This window comes from Callionymus lyra, chromosome 11 (genome assembly GCF_982586985.1).
Source record: "Callionymus lyra chromosome 11, fCalLyr1.hap1.1, whole genome shotgun sequence".
Lineage (NCBI taxonomy): Eukaryota > Metazoa > Chordata > Actinopteri > Syngnathiformes > Callionymidae > Callionymus > Callionymus lyra.
Genome location: NC_141828.1, coordinates 26,534,171 through 26,554,098, shown reverse-complemented (window position 1 = coordinate 26,554,098; position 19,928 = coordinate 26,534,171). Strand labels below are relative to the sequence as shown.

At 37.5% G+C, this 19,928-nt stretch overlaps 3 protein-coding genes across 3 annotated transcripts in view; 2 read left to right on the top strand and 1 right to left on the bottom strand.

Annotated features, from left to right (window-relative positions):
* rgs7a (regulator of G protein signaling 7a) overlaps positions 1 to 6,908 on the bottom strand; it is a 79,947-nt gene extending 73,039 nt beyond the window's left edge. Inside the window, exons 1-2 of the mRNA XM_087802425.1 lie at positions 6,758 to 6,908; positions 3,948 to 4,066 (exon numbers count right to left, since the gene is read on the bottom strand). Coding sequence (XP_087658551.1) covers positions 3,948 to 4,025 — 78 coding nt within the window. The 5' untranslated portion in view covers positions 4,026 to 4,066; positions 6,758 to 6,908. The remainder of the gene's footprint in view (positions 1 to 3,947; positions 4,067 to 6,757) is intronic.
* Positions 6,909 to 8,597: 1,689 nt separating this feature from the next.
* Positions 8,598 to 14,665, top strand: LOC148069800 (ubiquitin-conjugating enzyme E2 D4-like). The gene is made up of 7 exons (XM_087802264.1): positions 8,598 to 8,769; positions 8,984 to 9,047; positions 9,127 to 9,158; positions 10,684 to 10,761; positions 12,562 to 12,667; positions 14,146 to 14,239; positions 14,310 to 14,665. Exons 1-7 carry the CDS (start codon positions 8,746 to 8,748, stop codon positions 14,353 to 14,355), a joined length of 444 nt encoding a protein of 147 aa, XP_087658390.1. The 5' UTR covers positions 8,598 to 8,745; the 3' UTR covers positions 14,356 to 14,665.
* Positions 14,666 to 16,373: 1,708 nt separating this feature from the next.
* bicc1a (BicC family RNA binding protein 1a) overlaps positions 16,374 to 19,928 on the top strand; it is a 72,833-nt gene continuing 69,278 nt past the window's right edge. Inside the window, exon 1 of the mRNA XM_087802422.1 lies at positions 16,374 to 16,793. Within this exon, the coding sequence (XP_087658548.1) occupies positions 16,589 to 16,793 (205 nt within the window). The 5' untranslated portion in view covers positions 16,374 to 16,588. The remainder of the gene's footprint in view (positions 16,794 to 19,928) is intronic.

The following is a 19,928-nucleotide window of genomic DNA, read 5'->3' as shown; positions in this document are numbered from 1 at the left end:
ATCCAACAACTTTGTTCATCCAAATCAACGTAGGATTCAGACAGCTGCTCGTCAAATCGTCAGCCAATCGGTTCAATAACCATTTGATTGACATGCATAGCAGCCAATCTAAGTCTCTTCTTTCTTTATTTATATCATATTTTATTATGTCACGCGATCTACTCACAACAGCTTTGCGATCGATCGGTCGATCCCTGGGCACCCGTTATTTAAAGAAACCTTCGAAGAAATGTTTTGAATCGTATGAATATATTTTAAAATCTATTTTTCTGTGTAAACGTATACTAAACAATATAGTTAAAAAACGTACATTGAAAATACGGTCAATTATGTGGATAATAAAGGATAAGAAATAAAATGTAAAATGAAAATGAAGTGAAAGATATCCATTAATAATTTGAAAAAATATATACTGTATTTCTCGGAAATAAAAAATATTTCTTCAAAATGCTGGAAAAAAAGGCCAGGAGTGTGAGTGAAAACCTAGGACTCATAAAGCATGCTCTCCACTCCAGTGTTGTTGCTGACTCATCGAGTCAACAGGGGTCTTAACATCGTATTTTCTCTGAAAAGATTTTTGGCTTCGTGTTCAGGGGTCAACGCGCGATAGGGGTTTAACTTTAAGTCTCTCCAGAGACTCAATCTCCCCTCCTTTCAAATCATTGCGACTGAGGCCGGCGGTCAGCAGGGTTCTGTGAGGAAGTTAAATAAGGAGAAATTAACAGAAAGTGTTTGGAGTGGTCGAAATTGACTGAGTGAATAAACATAACAAGTGCATAACAATAGTGTGTACAAGAGCAGAGGGAGAGGAAAGAAGGGATACGGAGATGATTTGTGTGAAAGGCAGATATGGATTCAGAAGAGAGGCCCGAAGACGTATTAAGTTCTACTGGACCTCAATGGTCAGACTTCCCGATCAATAGCCGTAAAAAGAAGCCAAGCTTAATGTCGGGGAACTGCAGTAAAGACCACAGGTCAATATTACAAGATCTGGCTCGGCATGATATCCGATGAAATGAAACTTCAGAGACTCTCTTGATGACTACAACCGTAATAAAAGGAATAAGAGAAAAAAAAAATCTGCCAGACAGTGAAGTCACTCCATGAGCTGAGGAGATTGATCATTGAGAATTAATCATTCAAATCCTGTGAATGCTTCAGTGATGTCTTGAGGTGTCTCAGTCATGGTGTTATCTGGTCATTCGCAGCAAGGTCACGGTAACAGAACCACGGTTTATGTTGCGGCCTACAAAATATAAGATTTTTCTACAAGCTTTGACAGTCAAAGGGTTTTCAGTTTTAGGCAGGTGAACCAAAAAAGTGTGATTTACCTGTAATAATTTCTCTAGTACGTTGAAAAGTCTTCCTCTGTCCAGTTGTGCCAAAGCGAGCCGGTCATGTGACTAGTGACATTCTGCGCTGTGCAATTAAAGAAAAAGCTTTCAGAAAACAATCCATCGAATGTTTATAATTTTGTTTGCGGAAGTTGAAAGCGTTTTTCGTGTTTGAAATTCAGAAGATTTTTGGCACTTCTAAGGTTGTTAAAACCCTAGTCCTAATGTGTTCTAGCAGAATGGCATTCTGTCTTTCATCTTCTATCTAATTTCGAGGACTTTTAACTCTCTATAAACCACTTTGTGCTATTCTAGGAAAACCGCGTAGTGTTTCCAGTTGAACACGTTAAGGTACAATTCCCGGGGTAGGCGTTTAGGAGGGATCCTCAAAAGGGATTTGCCATCCCAAATGAACCAGCTACTTCATTCAGGGCACACGGTGGCACAGTGGTTAGCATGAGAGAGAGGCAACTTGTTTGTTTGTTTTCTCCCAATGTTGTGTGGGTTTACTCCTACAGTCCAAAAACATAAAGAGGTTCATTGGGAACTTGAGGTAATTGTCCATAGGTAGTGGTGTGTGTGTGAATGGTTGTATGTCACCGTGTTACCTGAGTCCTGCCCAGGGTGTCCACTGCCTCTCACCCTAAGAAACTTATTTCCATAAGGGAATAAGCAGTAGAAAATAGATGGCTGGATCAAGAATTCATGCCCATGTGATTTACAAATGTCCAACTTGATGAAGAGATTATTCTGCCAGAGTCTATGTTGCGATTTACTACCGGTTGGATGGAATTGTGCTGTTGCTCTCCCTTGCATTCCCCTTTGAACAGACACAGATATGGTCCCTAGATAGTATAGATGATAGAAAGTAACCTCTGTGACCGACGTAACATAATCTTTATATCCTGACGGAGGAACTAGCCCTGAAACGAGGCGAACGAATAAAAACCATGTTCAGAATCATTTCAAATATTGCAGACCAATCTCGTGAAAAGAACTACAAACACAACAATATATTGGGTCAGTACGATAGTATTTTTATTATATGTATTATATTAGCATCTTTGAACATTTCGAGCAACAAGAGGCAAGGTATGTTATGGGACAACCGTGGCAGTGTGATATAACCTGATTGTTTACCACAGCAATGTGATTTATTGATAGAAAGAAAGGTGCTTGATATTTGCCCAAAGGAACGATGATCCTTTATTCACTGCACAATGGTTTTGCAGTGGATGCTGGATGACTGGCAGCCACTTCTGATTATTTTTCTTTAGCGCCAAATTAATACAGCTAGCCTTGAAAAAGTTATTTGCTAGGATAAGTGGAGTCTTTTTTATTATTTTTTTTATTTTTAAATAAAAGTAAGAGAAGCAAAAATGTTAATTTTCTTGAAAGCAGGAATTAGATAATATAAAGTTTACTTTTTTAACAGAGGTATTGAGAAAATGCCAAATATAACGTCCAAATATAACAGGTAGACACAAGAGGGTATAATTTGTTTTCTGCTATGTTTTTTGTCATAACGGAGCTGATCTCAAATACTTGAAAGTAATTATTATTTTCATAGATATTCTTTTCCTAATTTATATTCAATTAAGTGTGTGTTGAATAAATTAATTACATTTTTATTTAGAGTTAACGGCATTTGTTCATTCAAAAACCAAGTCCCAAAAAATAATAAAGTGTATCAAAATATATCGTTTTGAACTGTTTCATGAGATTGGTGCATCGCTACACTCCTACTTGGAAACCACCATTTCCTGTCAGCTTGTAAGAGTAAAGAAGAACACACTCATCTGGACAACAAGGGTGTTGCAAGGAGTGATGCTTTTGAAATGAATACTTTACAAAGAGTCACGTGATCCACCCACTCTGTAAAAACACAGAATATAATCTCATGGTGCATTATTGAAATTTTAGACCTTTAAGATCCCTTACTTGAACCAAATAAATGTAATGAAAAAGATATTATAAAAATATATAAAATTATATTATAAAATAATGTTCGCAAACTAATATCAAAGTGAATGTATTGGGACCCTTCCCGAAGATGTTCAATGGATACCTAACCCTACCAACAGAACAACCTGATAATTATCTAGCGACCTTAGGTGGACTTGACCAGTACAGAAAAACATGACACGTCAATCTTGAACACAATTTTCATGTGTCAACAATGCTAAGAGGCGAACAAATGTCATCTTCCCTTTAGATGAACTACTCTTCTCGATGTGAAGTCATATGAAAGTCTCTTCACACTTGTCTAATGAACTTCCAGATGAAAATAAATTCAGCGGCAGTTTATTGAACACTGGTTGAAAACCCTGTGACATCTCGTCTCCATTAAAGGCTAAAGGTAAAGGTTTCGCTTTATTAATCCACTAATGGAAAAAATCCAAGCGCCGGCTATCACGTGGCCAATTAGCAGGTTCAAGATCTTGCCCAAGGACACCGTGACATATCACTGGGTGGAAGAGGAATCGAACTCTTGGATGCAACCTGACCTTTTTATGACGCAAGTGGACTGAAATAGACGACAACTCAAGAGACATTGTTCTTAATACTGTTTTCATCCACTGAGAGAATGTTTCGTAGACCCAGCAGCCCTACCTTTCTGTAGACGATCATGTTTGGGGACTCGTCTGCGACCCCGTTGGTCCCCTGGCCTCCAGTGCTGGTCTGTGCCATGATCCGGTGAGCAAGTCAGCCACAGCAAAAACCAGGTGATCCTGTAAGTCCAGAGAACAATTTAGCCTTAGAATATGGAAGTATATGATGGTATCTTGCTTTTTTAACTATTCCTACAGTTTCTCGACCTTCACAGACCCTTCCTTGGGTCTCAGCCCTTCATGAGAAGCAACAAATACTGAGAAGAATAAGAAACTGTGAATGGCTCTTTTTCAGTTGCTGCAGTGTTAACTAAAAAAAAGTATTGTTGTAAGAGGTGTCGGCAAGTCTCCACTATGGGGCTATTACTGATGTTTAACCGTTGTAAATGTGTGAAATGATTTGCAAATATATACGTGTATCAGTACGGAAGTCCACAAATGGGAACCTCGATTTATGAATGTGTAACTCGATTTGTAAACATGTAATTTAAAATAAGTGTGCTCAAATCTATAAAAACTGAAAAGTAAGGCATCACAAACTTCGCACAAGTTCAAATAAACAGAAAAAAATGCTCTTTTTGCTCACGTGACTTTTGCAACAGCCAAATGTGTAGCAGGATTTGTAAACAAATGCCTCAGCTGCGATGACATCGTCCCGCCAGTAGGAGGCGGATATGCCTCCATGCAGTTGGATAGAGTAAGTAAGTAAGTAATATTTATTTATATAGCGCTTTTCCAGACCAGGGTCACAAAGCGCTTGACATGGAAACAAACACGATTGAGTCCCGGACATGACATGGTTAAAAAATATATATATAATTTGTGGCCAGAAAATATTGAGTTTTGGCCACGAAATAACAATCATGTGGTATCAGGAATTAATCTAAATCGTTTAGTCCATTTATGGCATTTTACCCCGTACAGCTCACGACACTTTACATCAACTTCCTGGGTTCGAGACTATTTCTTTTCATTTTTACGTAATTGTTTTTAAAATCTTGTATTGATGTAAAGAATATTTATGTATTTGTCTCAATAACAGACATTTTTGTTTAGACGGTGTTTATATTCTCACATTACTGACACCAGAGCCTCTCTCTTATTGAGACTTATACCTAAATATGTAATTCTCTAAACCACTATAACATTTTAAATACAATAACGTAAAAATGACAAGAATTAAACGGGTCACGAACCCGGGATGTTGAGGTGAAGTGACATATATTATAGCTATGCTAAACTGGCTGATGTCGTAATTGGGGTAAAATGCCATAGATTAATTTTAAGATTTAGATTAATTCCTGATACCACAAGATCATTATTTCGTATCCACAACACTCATTTTTTCCTGGCCACAAATAATTTTTCGTTTTTTTACCATGTCATGTCCGGGACTCGTGTTTGTTTCCATGTCAACTCTATCCAGCTGCCTGGAGGCATATCCGCCTCCTACTGGCAGGACGCTGTCATCGCAGCTGAGGCATTTTTTTTACAAATCCTGCTACACCGTGGCTGGACTGTTTGCAAAAGTCGAGAGCACAAAAAGAGCTGTTTTTTGAACTTGTGCAATGTTTGTGATGCTTAACTTGTCCGTTTTTATAGATTTGAGCACACTTTTTCTAAATTACACATTTACAAATCAAGTAGTCAATAATCAAGGTACGCATTTGTGGATCTCTGTACCGATACACGTATACAGGTATATTTGCAAAACATTTCACGCCTTCACAACGGTTAAGCAACAATAATAACCCCATACTCCACAGTATTTCCATGTGCAGTACAATTTTGGTTAACTTTTCGGTAGAAGCTTCTGTGCAGTTTTAAAACAGTAAATAACCATCATATAAACAAAGGTTTCCTAGCTAGTAGCGAGAGGTGGCAATGTTACAAAACACCATCTATTTATACCACACATAAATAATGGAGTAAGAAGTTAGTTTCATTTTTATGCATGTTCTATATATATACTGTACATACACACACACACACATATATATATATATATATCTATATATATATATAGATATATATATATATATCTATATATAGATATATATATATGTGTGTGTGTGTGTATAAAAATAAAAAGAAACATATATATATATATATATTTATTTTGGATGTTGCAATTTAACTTCCAAACACAGATGGCAGCAGTCATGAAATTTCTGCAGCTAAAGGAAATTCTGCTCCGGGTGATGACTGAGGACGAGAGGATACAGTGGATTCCAGCAGCTTTTAAAGCTGATGTTTGGAGATTTTTTGGTTTAAAAAAAAAATGAAAGCAGTTATGACTTCGTCTAGAGTCATGTGGTCTGTAAATTCTGTAACACCAGAGTCAAGCACAATTTTTTACAGCATCACAATATATGGCATTGTTGGCTCTGTATTGTGAAACGTATTGTATCACCAGATTATTTCATATTTCATTGTAAATACTATACGAATAACACAATCTTCACTGAAGATCCACCGAAGATGTGTAGAAAAATTGATTAATCTAGGATAAAAAAATGTCAAAACGCTATGAAAAACGCCTCAATTGAAATTCCCATCGTGCATTGCCAGTAACGTTGTCAGGAAAAAAGGGATGTGAAGTTGATCATGACAGCAGCTTCTTCTTCGACGAACAACACTCTTCATCCTTCGACACACACACATCCTTCGACACACACACATCCTCGGCGACACACACTGGCCTGCAGCTCCACACAGCAGACTCACGAGGCCGTTAGCAACACGAGTGTGTGTCCGTGACACACACGCCAAACACACCCGTGATAACAGACACGGAAGGAAAACGCTCACCTGAACCAGCCGTGCGTGTCCGTGGACCTCCGTGGAAGTCTGTGGCGGTGGGTCTGTCAGGGGCCGCACATAGGAATGCGAGGTTCGATCATCGGCACCGTGGAGAGGCAGACATTTGTGGCGGAGTGTTCTCGTCTTCTGCCTCCTCTCCTCCTCCTCTTCTCTCTCCTCCTCTTCTTCTCTCCTCCTCCGAGCCGACGATGCTCGTCTCAAGCGCGGGAGCGACACCTCCCCGCGTCGCGAACGCGCATTGATCCACTCGGGCCAATCACGTGACTGGATTGTATTCTATCGCGTTTTTTGTAAACACGTTTTTTTTTCATCCCTGGAGTGGAATTTATAGTCTTGATCATTGGATGCTGCAGAACACGTGACCGGACACGTATCTGCTTATTGTTCTGGATTATATTTATAAGGATCCACAAATTGATGTGTTTACTAATGAATACAAATAACTGATGAAGTAACATTACATTAAACTGTCAGTTTTTTTTAATACAAATATTCAGTGTAAACAATTAAATGTTATTCATTGCAGTTACTTTTTTCACTTTCAATTTTCTCAATACATGAATACATTTCATTTAAACTTTAATGAGTAAAATATAAAATATTGTTGTATTGAATTGTGTGAACATTTAAAGTCCTTATATACCATATTAATAAATGCAAATCTAAAAATTGATGGAATCTACTGACTCCTTTAAGAAACATCTTAAGACGTTTTTATTTGTTCAGGCTTTTCCTTGATTTTCAGGAACTCCTGTTGTGTTGTCAGTTTTATCTTGACCTTTAAAGTATATATTTTATTGATTATTGTTTTGATTGTTTAAGTGCTTTGTGACCCTGGTCTGGAAAAGCGCTATATAAATAAAAATTACTTACTTACTTACTTATGTATTCAACGTTATTCACAAAAGTATATATATCCTGATAAAGATGTTTTTTCTACTACATCCCAACTTGAATTACTCATTAATTAAAAAAAAAAAAAGATTCTATTTATTTATTTAGCAAAGATGAACAGCAGCAACTTAAGTTGCATCTCCATTTTGCATGTATTTGAATGTTAAACAGAGACCTTTTAGACTAAAGGAAAATGCAAGTTATTTTCAAGACAGAGATCTCTGATAGATTGGTCAGGTTACAGTGAGATGTGAATCTCTGCAGGGTGTCCTGGGTCTGCCTGAATCTCCTCCAGAATAAATAAATACCCCATCGTGCCGAATAAATCTGTTGACAATGGTTAACTTGACCACCAATCGTTCAATCTGCAGGTTATCATGAGCAGCTACATGTCAACAAATAAAAAAACAAGACAAGTATACGTGACTTATTAATAAAGTCATTAAGAAATATGATTCCATAACGTTTTTAGGAATATTTTAACACTATATTCAGGAATATTTTAACACTTTTAACACATATTTAAACAGCTGTTTGTTTTGAGAGTCTGGTTCTACTTGAGGTTTCTGCTGGGTTTTTTCCACGCCACTGCCATGATTCTATGGTGGGTTTTTTTCTTTTCTCCCATATAGTATTATTTAAAATGTGAAGTGTCTTGAAATAACTATGTTAGGATTTGACACTTAAAAAAAAAGGAATTTAATTCGATTTAACTAAAATTAAAATATGTGCAAAATTTATTTTTCTTACTTAAGGAATTCGAAAAAAAATTAAATAAAATTCTTTAGCTTAAATTGTGAAATTTAAATTAGTTATATAATGATTTATTGTTCTTTAAATCGCTCGATGACGATAAAAGCCTCCCCTTCGTGTAGCTGGCCCTTTAACAGTCTCTGCGCGAACCTACATTCCCCACAATGCACCGCTGTGTTACTCGTCGCTAAACAAAAACGCGGAAACAAAAGACAGAAGCAGACTCTCAAAACAAACAGCTCCGATTCGGTAAAAAGTCCGAGCCTTTTAGTTTGACAGCGGTCAAAGACGGCACCTCAGCATCGTGTAGGTCGACGTGGAGATTCGAAATGGCGTTGAAGAGAATACAGAAGGTACGTGACGTCAATTTTTTAAACGATTTATTCGATGTTGAGAAACACGGAAGCTATCAGTGGAATAACTTAGCTCTGGAGCTTAACTAGTAGCTCGAGGTTGTCGCTCACTTTTGATGAACAACAAAGTTAGTTGTTAACGTTTACATGTTAGATGAAGGATTTAGAGGGTTATAAAGGCGAAAAAGAGTGTCACAGAATGTTATGTGTTTAGGAGTACAACGACCTACAGAGAGATCCTCCGTCGTCTTGTTCAGCTGGACCTGTCGGGGATGACTGTGAGTATATTTTATTCACTCTCGTTTATTCTGCTTATATATTCTCCTCACATGTGTCTATATCTGATTTTTCCTGTAGTGTTTCACTGGCAAGCAACTATCACGGGACCGGTGAGCTATTTCTGGATGAGTTTCCTGTATTTTAAGTTGTTTCTGGATCTCTAGACAATAGTGTTTTATGTTGGCTTTACAGTCCTTTATATTGTCCATGAAAAGCCCACAACCATCCACTCGCTACTGATGTCTGACCGCTTCCACACCAGATGGTTCCTTCCTACAATTACGTCACGAGTTGTACTTTCATATCCAAAGTTCATTATTATCTCCTGAACATGCAATATCTTAAGCTTTTCCACTCGATTATGTTCAGCGATCACTGATCAAGGTTTCTTATCAAGTATCAAGACTCGATTAGAACCAAGACCTGCTTTTTTAATTCTCCTTTAAACTTTTTTTAAAAGTTTAAATTTCGATTCTAGTAAATGTGTTCAGGATGTTTTTAAAGTAAAGCTCCTGAAGAAAGTCCACCCCTGTGAAAATGTATTCATAGATGATGTTATTTATATTCAAGTTAATAGATTTTATTTTCATGTTGGTTGCAAATGGCACTGTGAGAAGTTCATGGAATTTAAATTGATAGAGAAAGTCAAGATTATTTCATTTTTTGTTTCATCAACATTTTTGATCCTGCCTCTTAATTCACGAGAAACTGAAATCAAAACAACGAATATGGAATTGAAATTGTGAAGCAACACCCAACCCTACTTCAGGTTATAAAATGACAACATATTTTACATTTATTATTTTATAGTTAGGCTTGTGAAGATGGGAAGAATTTGCTGTCAAAGATGGCATATATTGTTCTTTCATCATAGTTTTGATTATATGTATCCAGTAAATACTTCTTAAAGTAAAAGTAAATGAGTAGAATATAAATAAAATGACAAAAGAGGAAATGAAGCTTAAAGTCATGTGTGAACAAGAAACTGGGGGAAAAAAATACTTTTAAAGTGTAAAAAATAATTAATAAACATCTGGTTAGACTTAAATTCTTAATTATAAAAGTGTACAACATTTTGAAACTTTTCTCGTCTATGGAGTTGACATAGCAGCAAATTATGTCAACCCCGTATTTCTGTAGCAAGAATCCAACCTCTAACTCAAAAAGACAAATTCAAACTATGTAGCTTGTTTTAAAGGCTGAAATCCCAGACAGGTTGGTCAGGTTGCTTTGAGAAGAAAAATTCTTCTGTTCTGTCAATTTGAGTGTTCCTCCTCTGGGCTTTCCCTCTTGTCCCCCAAGCTCTGCTTGGGCCCTCATTCTTCCACCTCCTGGTCCTCACTTCCTCTTTTTCACGCTGACCTCCTGACCTGTTAAAGCAGTGACCGCCTGAGTCGGGTTCTCTGTGGGTTTCTGCCTTATTTCGGCAGGTGTGTTGTATACATTTATAGCTTGTTGTTGATCTGGTATCCAAAAGCTGCACAAATTACCCTTAGCGTTTTAGTTACCCTTTTAGATATTTATAATTAAATAACGAAACGCATGTTATTATTTGCTGAACACAATTTACCATCCAGTCATTTATTGTAATTTCAACTGATTGGTTTTTCTAACTTTCTTTTCTTTTACCCCCAGAATGATAGTCCATATCAGGGAGGATTATTCTTCCTGACAATCCACTTCCCCACTGACTATCCTTTTAAACCACCAAAGGTTTGTTTATTTGTTTCAATCTAGTCTTGTTTCAGTAAAATTTAAGTTTTTAATCAATTGTACACGTCGAGTCAAACACATTTTCTATAAAATATGTGTATACAATAGCACAATTAAAAAATCAACCATTTACTAGAATAAATAAGTAAACTTTAATCTTACATTTTCCAACAGTAATCAGTTTTCAACTGCAATACAACAATTTTTTAACAGTAGTCAAACAATATTTAATTAGAACCAAATACATTTCAACTGCATTTCATTGAAAACAATATTTATTAAATTAATTTGTTTATTTATTATTATTGTTTCAAGACACTGTCTTTCCACAGTGTATCAGAAAGTTAGTACACCCCTCACATTTCTACAGATATTCAAGTATATCTTTTCATGGGACAACACTGACAATATGATACTTTGACACAATGGAAAGTAGTCTGTGTAAAGTTTATATAACAGTGTAAATTTATTCTTCCCTCAATATAAAGCCATTAATGTCCAAACCTCCGGCAACAAAAGTGAGTACACCCCTAAGAGATGACCCCTAAATGTCCAAATTAAGCACTGCTTGTCATTTTTCCTCAAAAATGGCATGTGACCGTTAGTCTTACCAGTTCCCAGGTGTGCATAGGGAGCAGTTGGGTTAACTTCTGTAGTACAGCTCTCAAACCCTGTCATACTGGTCACCTAAAGGTCCAACATGGCACCCCATGGCAAAGAACTCTCTGAGGGTCTTAATAGACAAACTGTTGCACTTCATGAAGATGGCCAAGGCTATAAGAAGATTGCCTGAAACTGAGCTGCAGCACAATGGCCAGGATCATCCAGTGTTTTAAAAGAGCAGGCTCTACTCAGAACCTGAGTGCACATGCTCAGCATCGCATCCAAATGCTGTCTTTGAAAGATGCAGCAGGTGTTGGGAAGTTACGTTTCATTGAGGGAAACATGAACTCCAACATGTAATGTGAAATACTGAAGCAGGGCATGATCCCCTCCCTCCGGAAACGGGGTCACTGGGCAGAGTTCCAGCATGAAAATGACCTCCAACACACTCTAACACGACCACTGCTTTACTAAAGAGGCTGAGGGTGGAGATGATGGACTGGCCAAGCATGTCTCCAGACCTTAACCCAATAGAACATCTTTGGGCCATCCTCAAGCAGAAGGTGAAGGAGCGCAAAGTCTTGAATATCTGCCAGCTCCGTGATGTCGTTATGGAGGAGTGGAAGAACATTCCAGTGGCAACCTGTGAAGCTCTAGAGTAAACTCCATGCCCAGGAGAGTTAAGGCAGTTCTGGAAAACAATAGTGGCCACACAAAATATTGACTCTTCAGGAACTTTCACTAAGGGGTGTACCCACTTGTGTTGCCAGGGGTTTAGCTATTAATGGCTATATTTTGAGTTATTTTTAGGGGGAAATAAATGTATACTGTTATATAAGCAACACACAGACTACTTTTCTTTGTGTCAAAGTGTCATTTCTTCATGGTTGTCCCATGAAAACGTATACTTAAATATCTGGCAGATATGAGGTGTACTCGCTTTTATGATGAAATGTATGTACTTTGATCGTTTATGTGATCACTATGTTTGTCATATGATCCTTTATCAATGTCATGTGAGGATTTAATATGTAATTTGCACATAGTGGGGCTCATGATCAGTGAAACATAATTTACCGAAGGAGACCTCCACAGGGATCAATAAAGTTTTATCTATATACATATATTTTGGTGCATGTTAATTAGACTATAGATATCTGACTCTGATTTTTTTTAATCTCCTGTTTTTGTTTCCAGATTTCTTTTACAACAAAAATCTATCACCCTAACATTAATAGCAATGGTAGCATCTGCCTCGACATCTTGAGGTCACAGTGGTCGCCCGCACTCACCATTTCCAAAGGTAAAGACACGTAAACACAATTTTCTTTATCAATGCACGTCTTTATTCAAGTGTTTCTGTCCACATCTTCATTTTATGATTTTAGCCGGAATTTTAATTTAGTGCTGTTTTTGCCTCTCACTGGAGACACGTTTGGACTAATGGTCACTTTGATCCAAAGCGCCTCCAGTGTGCTTTCACATCACATTTGCCCCTGACTCTGTGGTTTTACTGAAGCACAAATATTTTTCTCAACACAGGCAACAATTTATGAATTCATGTATCTCAAATGTGTTTAATATTTCCCTTGTAAACACCGACTTCATGAATTATCTTTCCCTCAGACAGACAAACAAGAGTCACAAAAACACACTTTAAATGTAACATAATAAAATATCAGCTTCAAAAAAATATTTTTTAAAGGTCATCTAACATGGAAACCTAATGCTCCTGACTCACTCGCATGTTTAAAAGTCTTTCTCTCCAAGATGCAGTAAGTGCCTGATCATGACCTTGTTTGGAATTTATTACTGTATAAAGTTAATCCAAAATCTGTGCGAACAAAGGGTTACGAGAGCGCAGTCCATTATGACATAATGATGACTCTTCCTAAAGGCAAACGTAATCACGCCCGCTTTGTTTATTCAACAACTCCTCTGGAGGTGGAGACTATCGCGATTGATGACACATAGTGACAAACCTCCATGCTTGACCAATCACAGCGGTTATGCTAATAGTAAACAAGATTTGTAATGAAAGAAAGTTCAAACGTATTTTTTTTTATACATCTATCTCTGAATTATTACCTATGGTTTGCTTTGTCACTACAAATGTTTTAACTGTTGCTTGTTACAATATCTGCTGACTACATATTTTCCAATTGTTTTATTATTAGCAGTATCTCACTATACTAATTATAATTACCATCTTAGTGTCATTCATGATGAAGTTAATTTGATGACAATATTTCAAATTCAATTTTCATCAAAAGCTGCACTAGTCAAAAGTTCATTACTGAAAACAAGCTCCTCTTTCAGCTCTAAATTAAAAGGTTTCATTTTCAGCCGCTCATGCGAGACACAAACGATCATGTGACTGAAGTAACTCAGTATGTCTAAACAACACCAAATTGGTACAATTATACCAGCATTTTTATATTGAATTTAAAGACTGAATTAAAATATATATATTACATTTAAAACATTGTTTTAGAATTATTGGAATTACATTCAAACTTTGTTTAAAAAATAAGTTTTGTAAATACATTTTACTTTTACGATGACAGTGATATTCTTTCATACAACTTGAATCATATTATATCAAATTAAAAATGTTCTTCCAGTCTAATAATGATAAAGTTTTTGTCACTCATGCATACCTAAAATCAAAAAGACAAATCTTTTTCCATAAAGCAAACATGGACTTTTCTCAAATGAATGTTGCTTAAGTGTTTCAAATCCAGCAGAGCCACCTAAAGCTCTTATGTTTGTCTCCTCCAGTCTTGTTATCCATATGCTCGTTGCTATGTGATCCAAACCCAGACGACCCTCTAGTCCCTGACATTGCACAGCTGTACAAATCCGACAGACAGAGGTGAGATCTTTACTCCGCTTCAAGTGTTAATTTCTGGTGATCTTGATGTCGGAGCTTCTTCTGCCTGCAGGTACAACAAACAAGCGAAAGAGTGGACTCGGAAATATGCCATGTGATTCTCAGACACTACTTTGCTTCCACACTGGTTCCATTCAAGTGTTTTGTTTCTTTATTTTATACGCTTGAAGCACCTTTACTTCTCTGACCTTTTTGTTTTCACCCTTTTTACTTCTCCATCAATTTGGCATTATTACCACCTTTAATCCTTGATTGTTATTACTATTATTAGTGCTATGATAGTATTGGGATTGCCTCATTTTATTTTCCTTTTAAGATATCATTCAAACAACATTTGATTTGAAATACATATAAGGGGATTGTGACTTTTGTTTCCTCGTAAATAAATAAATAAAAGAAAAACACTGACTTGTTTCTCATCTAGTTTTCTTTTAGTCCACTAGAGGGAGCCATTGAAGTTTGATCTTATTCCTATATTTCCTTTGGTTGGTTAGTCTATTTAGACATGATATTTTGAAAGTAAGTGTGAATTTCAACTCAAGTCGTCTCGACCTAAGGGTTGCCAGGTGAAATTCCTCAAGTGTCGAACCAGTTGAGCAGCATTCAAAATGGCCTCACCCTGTTCATGTTTTACCTTTTTGTCTCAAGCGTGTATACACATTAAACGACAACAGTTTTAATTATCTCCTAATGTTAAACGTCTTGCAAGTCAAAGGCTGAGGTGGTTCTTGACAGACCTTTGGTATGTATTTCTAAGTAGTAATAATTCCTAAATGTACTCGGATGGATTCGCTACACACTGGGAAATAATGATTTGGGGATTTTCTTTCATCTCACGTATATCTCCTCCGGACCCGACTTTCATGTCGACTTGCTGCGACTTTGTTTTGGTTTCCTCTTCCTGTATTGCTTCCTCAGGATGTGAAGAACTTCCTCTATAGACACACAGAAGAAATGCAGTGTGTCGTCAGCGTATAGATACATTTGAGGGACGTTTTAGGTCTCGCAGATTTGCAGCTTCTTCCTCCCTGTCTCTGTGTCGGAGCGGCTGCATGAGTCATGTATCATAGCAGGCTTTACGACTGACCTGAGAAGCTTCTCTCTCACTTCTCTAGATGGATCTCTCGACCCATCTGCTCTCTCTTCTTCACCTCTCTTGATCTCTGTCCACCACTCACTCACAACCTGAACTCTGATTTCACCGCTACTCCTGCCTTCCTCCTCTTTCCTCCTGTTCACTTTTTTTCTCCAGAAACGCCACTTTTTACTCAGGGTAATTTTTTTATTTTCTTTTTTTTATATTTTTTTTCATTTAAAAAATACTTTATGGATAATCGAAATAAAAGTCATAATTGGCTCTACTTATATTGTAAAAAGAAACGTTAAGGTTATTAAAATCCCTTGACACTGAAGCAGTAAATACAATAATTCCCTCTTTTAATAACTAAAGATGACAAGAGAATATTTAAATGCAGTTTAATTAAGATTATTAATTGTGACTGAATTTTTTTAATTTTTTTAAATTCAAATGAACGATGCATTATTCACTGGTTATTTTTGGCTTTTTTCAGTCAAGTCAAGTTCAGAGTGTAACTACTGAAAAGCGCAGCGATGAGTGCGGTCCCCCCACAGCAAGAAGGTTGCCGGTTTGCTTCCATGTTGTGTGGAGTTTGTCTGTTCTCCCTGTGTTCTGTGGGTTTACTCCAGGCACTCCAGTTTCCTTCCACAGTCCAAAAACATACAGAGCTTTATTGGGAACTTGGGGAAATTCTCTGTAGGTATGAGTGTGTGTGCGTTAATGGTTGTGTCCTGATGCAGACTGGCCTCCTGTCCAGAGTGTCCCCCGCCTCTCGCACGATGAAACTGAGAAGCTACACCCAGAAGGGAATAAGTGGTAGAAAAAGAATAAATTTGCATTTAAAAGGTTTATCATTTTATTGAACTAAAATGGTGTTTTGAAAATTAACCAATAATTAAAAGTCAATATTAAATTATGATTTCATTGTTTTATATTCATAAGTATTGAATAAGGAGATCAGTTCTGATGTCGAGCAGCAGCATGAACAAGTTTTGGGGGAGGAAAAAAGTCCAAACTCTGGGAGGAGTCCCGCTTTTTTTGGGGATGACACGTGAAACTTTCCTGAGTTTGGTATGTTTTTGCTGTGGGGCTCCATGAACCCTCCAGACGAACCTCCTCATACTGGACCGAGTCTTCCTCACTATTTTTAGAACTTTTTCTTTAATGAGAAGCGATCCCGCGGCCTGCAGAACCTCCAGACCCGCGATGATCTGACCCTCGGACCACAAGAACTTGTCTCGACTCTCGGCGGGATGTGCAGCACCATGGCCGCCCAGTGCGACCCTCTCAGCGGATACTTGCAGCAGTCCGACCAGGGCTCCAACAGCGAGCGCAGCGGCGACTCTCCTCTGCCCGGTTCCGAGGACGACCTGAGCGGACCGCACCAGCTGCCGGACTCGGAGTGGACCGAGGAGCGGTTCCGAGTGGACCGCAGGAAACTGGAAGTCATGCTATTGGGTAAGAAAAGTCTGACGAAAGCTTAATTAAAGTAAAGGAAGGAAGGGAAAAAAATATCTTTTGTTTCATTTTAACATCAAATAAAACATTTTTAATAAATTGATAAATTGGTTGCATTATTAGTTTAAATAGCATCATTTAGCCCTTGGTCTAAAAATAAACTTTACAGAAGAATTAAGTTATTTTCTTTCTTTTTTTTGCTGGTAAATTCCGGGCTAAAACGGATAACTATTTTAAGGCCATTCTATCATCCACAAGGGGTCAGCACTTATGCAAGTGTTCCGACAACAATAAACATTTAAAAGAGGAAATAAACTGTCACTGTCTAATGATTCCAGATGAATGTGATATTAAACCTAACTATAAATTACCTTGAGATTTGTTTGAAATATTTTATAAATATAATTTACTTGCCAAAAGTATATAAATTCCCTTTAACGACTTTGGCTTTTCATAATTGTGTCACAACACATAATGTCTTTCCTTCTTGATCTCACTATTTGTCAGGTAGTACTAAAAAGAACTTGCAGCAGAGGATTAACAAATACTGGTGATTTTGCTGAAAAAAATGATTTAAATAATTGGAAAATAAAAATAAAAAGTATTAATTTGTTGTAAGACTGTTTTCTTCTTCATGATTTTTGCTGACTTGAGTCGGCAAGGCATTCAAAAAAAGTTTTCTCCGGTGATGACCCGAATAACAATGTTTTCCCAATAACCTATTCTTTGGGAAGATTTCTGAGTTGAATCAGTGAATTAGAAACTCTCTACAACACTTCCCGAAATGATAGGAAAAGTGTGTGAGCCAGATTGTTGATCATTTAGTTCCTGAGTTCCATCCTTACCTGCCGTGTTGAAGTCTGGTCACGGCAGAACTTATCGGATCAGGGAGATGAAATGAGCTTCCTGTGAGAGGATAGTTGTGTCCTTGTGGAACCCCGGCATGACCTGCCTCTTCGTCCGAGACACTGCTTCTGTTGAAGACATTACTGTCTTTATTTTGACTCATTGTTGAAGATGTTTCAGGACAAACTATTCCAGTTGTTTCTTTATTTTTTTATTGAAGCTGATGTTCCGACATAAATTGGTTTCAAAACAAATGACAAACGACTTCTTCAAGTGGTCTGTAAATTCTGCAACACCAGAGCCAACAACTCAACAATACTACAAATATATCTTTGTTCCTACATTATCACAATATATCGTATTATGATACATATCGTATCATCAGATTCTCGACAGTTTGGTTTTAAAGAATAACTTTTTCTTCTAAATCCCTAAAGAGTAGCTTCTGTCGTGAAGTCAAAATACTTGATCTGTGTGTGTTGCTAGTGATAGCGGGATTTATTAGCCGCCGCTATTGGCCCCGTTTTCTGGTTTTGTCTAGCTTTAAAGGGCCGAAGTAAAGTCTGTCCCCCTAAATCCACTCATGCACCATTAGTTTGAAGACAACGACTACAAATCAGAGTTCTTGGAATGCTTTTCAAGGACCTGTTGTTGTGGTTTACCGAACGAGTCGCTGACTTTACTTTAGTCTTTTATACACACAGTCGGCAGCTTGGTTTCTCTGTAGCTCCTCGGAACATTCCTCAACGCTCCATGTCATCGCAACTCTTCCAGGAAAACAACTTCACCAGACGCCGTCCGTGGATGGGACCATGTGCCACGTCACACAAATGTTTATCCCCATATCCTCAGTGCCTGGTCATCCACTTTTCTTTTAAGTGTCTTTGTCAGCCTCTTGTTTGGGAAGTGCAGGCGATGCTGCCATGACAGCTGCAGCGTGGAGCGCTTCGTCTGTGTTGCTTCAGAGGGTTCATGTTCTAAACATGCGTTATATCAGCCCAAGAAGAAATTTGACCTTTGACCCCAGTGGAACCTCATCTACTTTTCGAATAAGGAAGTGCTGATAAATCTGCAACATCATCGGAAGGTCGACTCGTCATCCTGAGTCGTGCATATCGTGTGTTGAGTTCACGTCCGTTCCCTCAGTGATGCTGGACTGTATGTCTAATATCTGGACGAGTCGTGATCTATTTATATTAGATGTAAAGTTGTTGAAGTCCAGTTAATGTTTTCTTGTTCTGCAGTGTCACAACTTCAAATCTTCCCGAATGATCCGATCTAAAACCAATTTACAAGATGTGGCTTCACTGCAATCTGACCAAGAACTATTTCAACTAGCTGTCATCCATCCAATATATATATTGTGATATATAGTGATACTGTAGTATCAAGGATATATTTGTAGTACTATCGAGTACTTGACTCTGGTTTTGCAGAATTTACAGACCACATGACTCTTGACAAAGTCGTAACTGTTTTCTCACCAAACATCAGCTTTAAAAGCTGCTGGAGTCCACTGTATCCTCTCGTCCTCAGAATTGTATTGTTCCTTAAGCTCAGGGGTCTCCAAACTGGTCCTCAAAGAAGTCGGGGTGGTGCAGGTTTTTTTGTTCCAACCAATCAAGAGCCCTCCCTTTAACCCAATCAGGAGTCTTCAAAGTGTAATCAGTTTTGTGTCATTCTGGTGTTGCTTTTTTAGGCTGAAACCTCATAAGTTAAACTGTACATGCTTAAGCGGGTGGAACACAAACCTGCACCATCCCGACCCTTTGTGGACTGGTTTAGAGACCCTGCTTAGCTGCAGTGGACGTGATGACTGCCGCTATCTAGCAGCATGAATATAATTGCAACACAATAATTAACAAAAATAGTAAATATTTGTTTGTTAATTGTAAATAAAAAATAAAAAACGAAAACTTGTTTTGTTTCTAAATGTAATATAATTGTCCTTTCGTTAGAATCAATCAGGAACAGATATCAAAGTAAAGGTACCAGCTAGGAATGCACGATGTATCAAAAAAATATTGATATTGCGATATTTGCATGTGAGATATGCATATCGATAACATTTGCGATAAATAATGATTTTTCATTGATCAATCAATCAGTCAAATCAAGCATTACTTAAATCTGCACTTTGACCAATCAGGGTCACGTTCTGTAAAGTTGTCAATTTGTACTTCTATGTCTCTTTGTAATTTACGTCTCTGTCTGTCTGTGAGCTGTGCGGCGCAGCTTGCTAGGCTCGGTTGTTATGGCGACGTTTATACACTGAAGTAAGACTAACTT

What these genes read in the sequence shown, in the direction of transcription:
- LOC148069800 (XM_087802264.1), top strand. Translation starts at nt 8,746, where the DNA reads ATGGCGTTGAAGAGAATACAGAAG. An exon ending in CGTTGAAGAGAATACAGAAG is followed by an intron (nt 8,770 to 8,983) that starts GTACGTGACGTC and finishes TTATGTGTTTAG; the next exon opens with GAGTACAACGACCTACAGAG. An exon ending in ATCCTTTTAAACCACCAAAG is followed by an intron (nt 10,762 to 12,561) that starts GTTTGTTTATTT and finishes TTTTGTTTCCAG; the next exon opens with ATTTCTTTTACAACAAAAAT.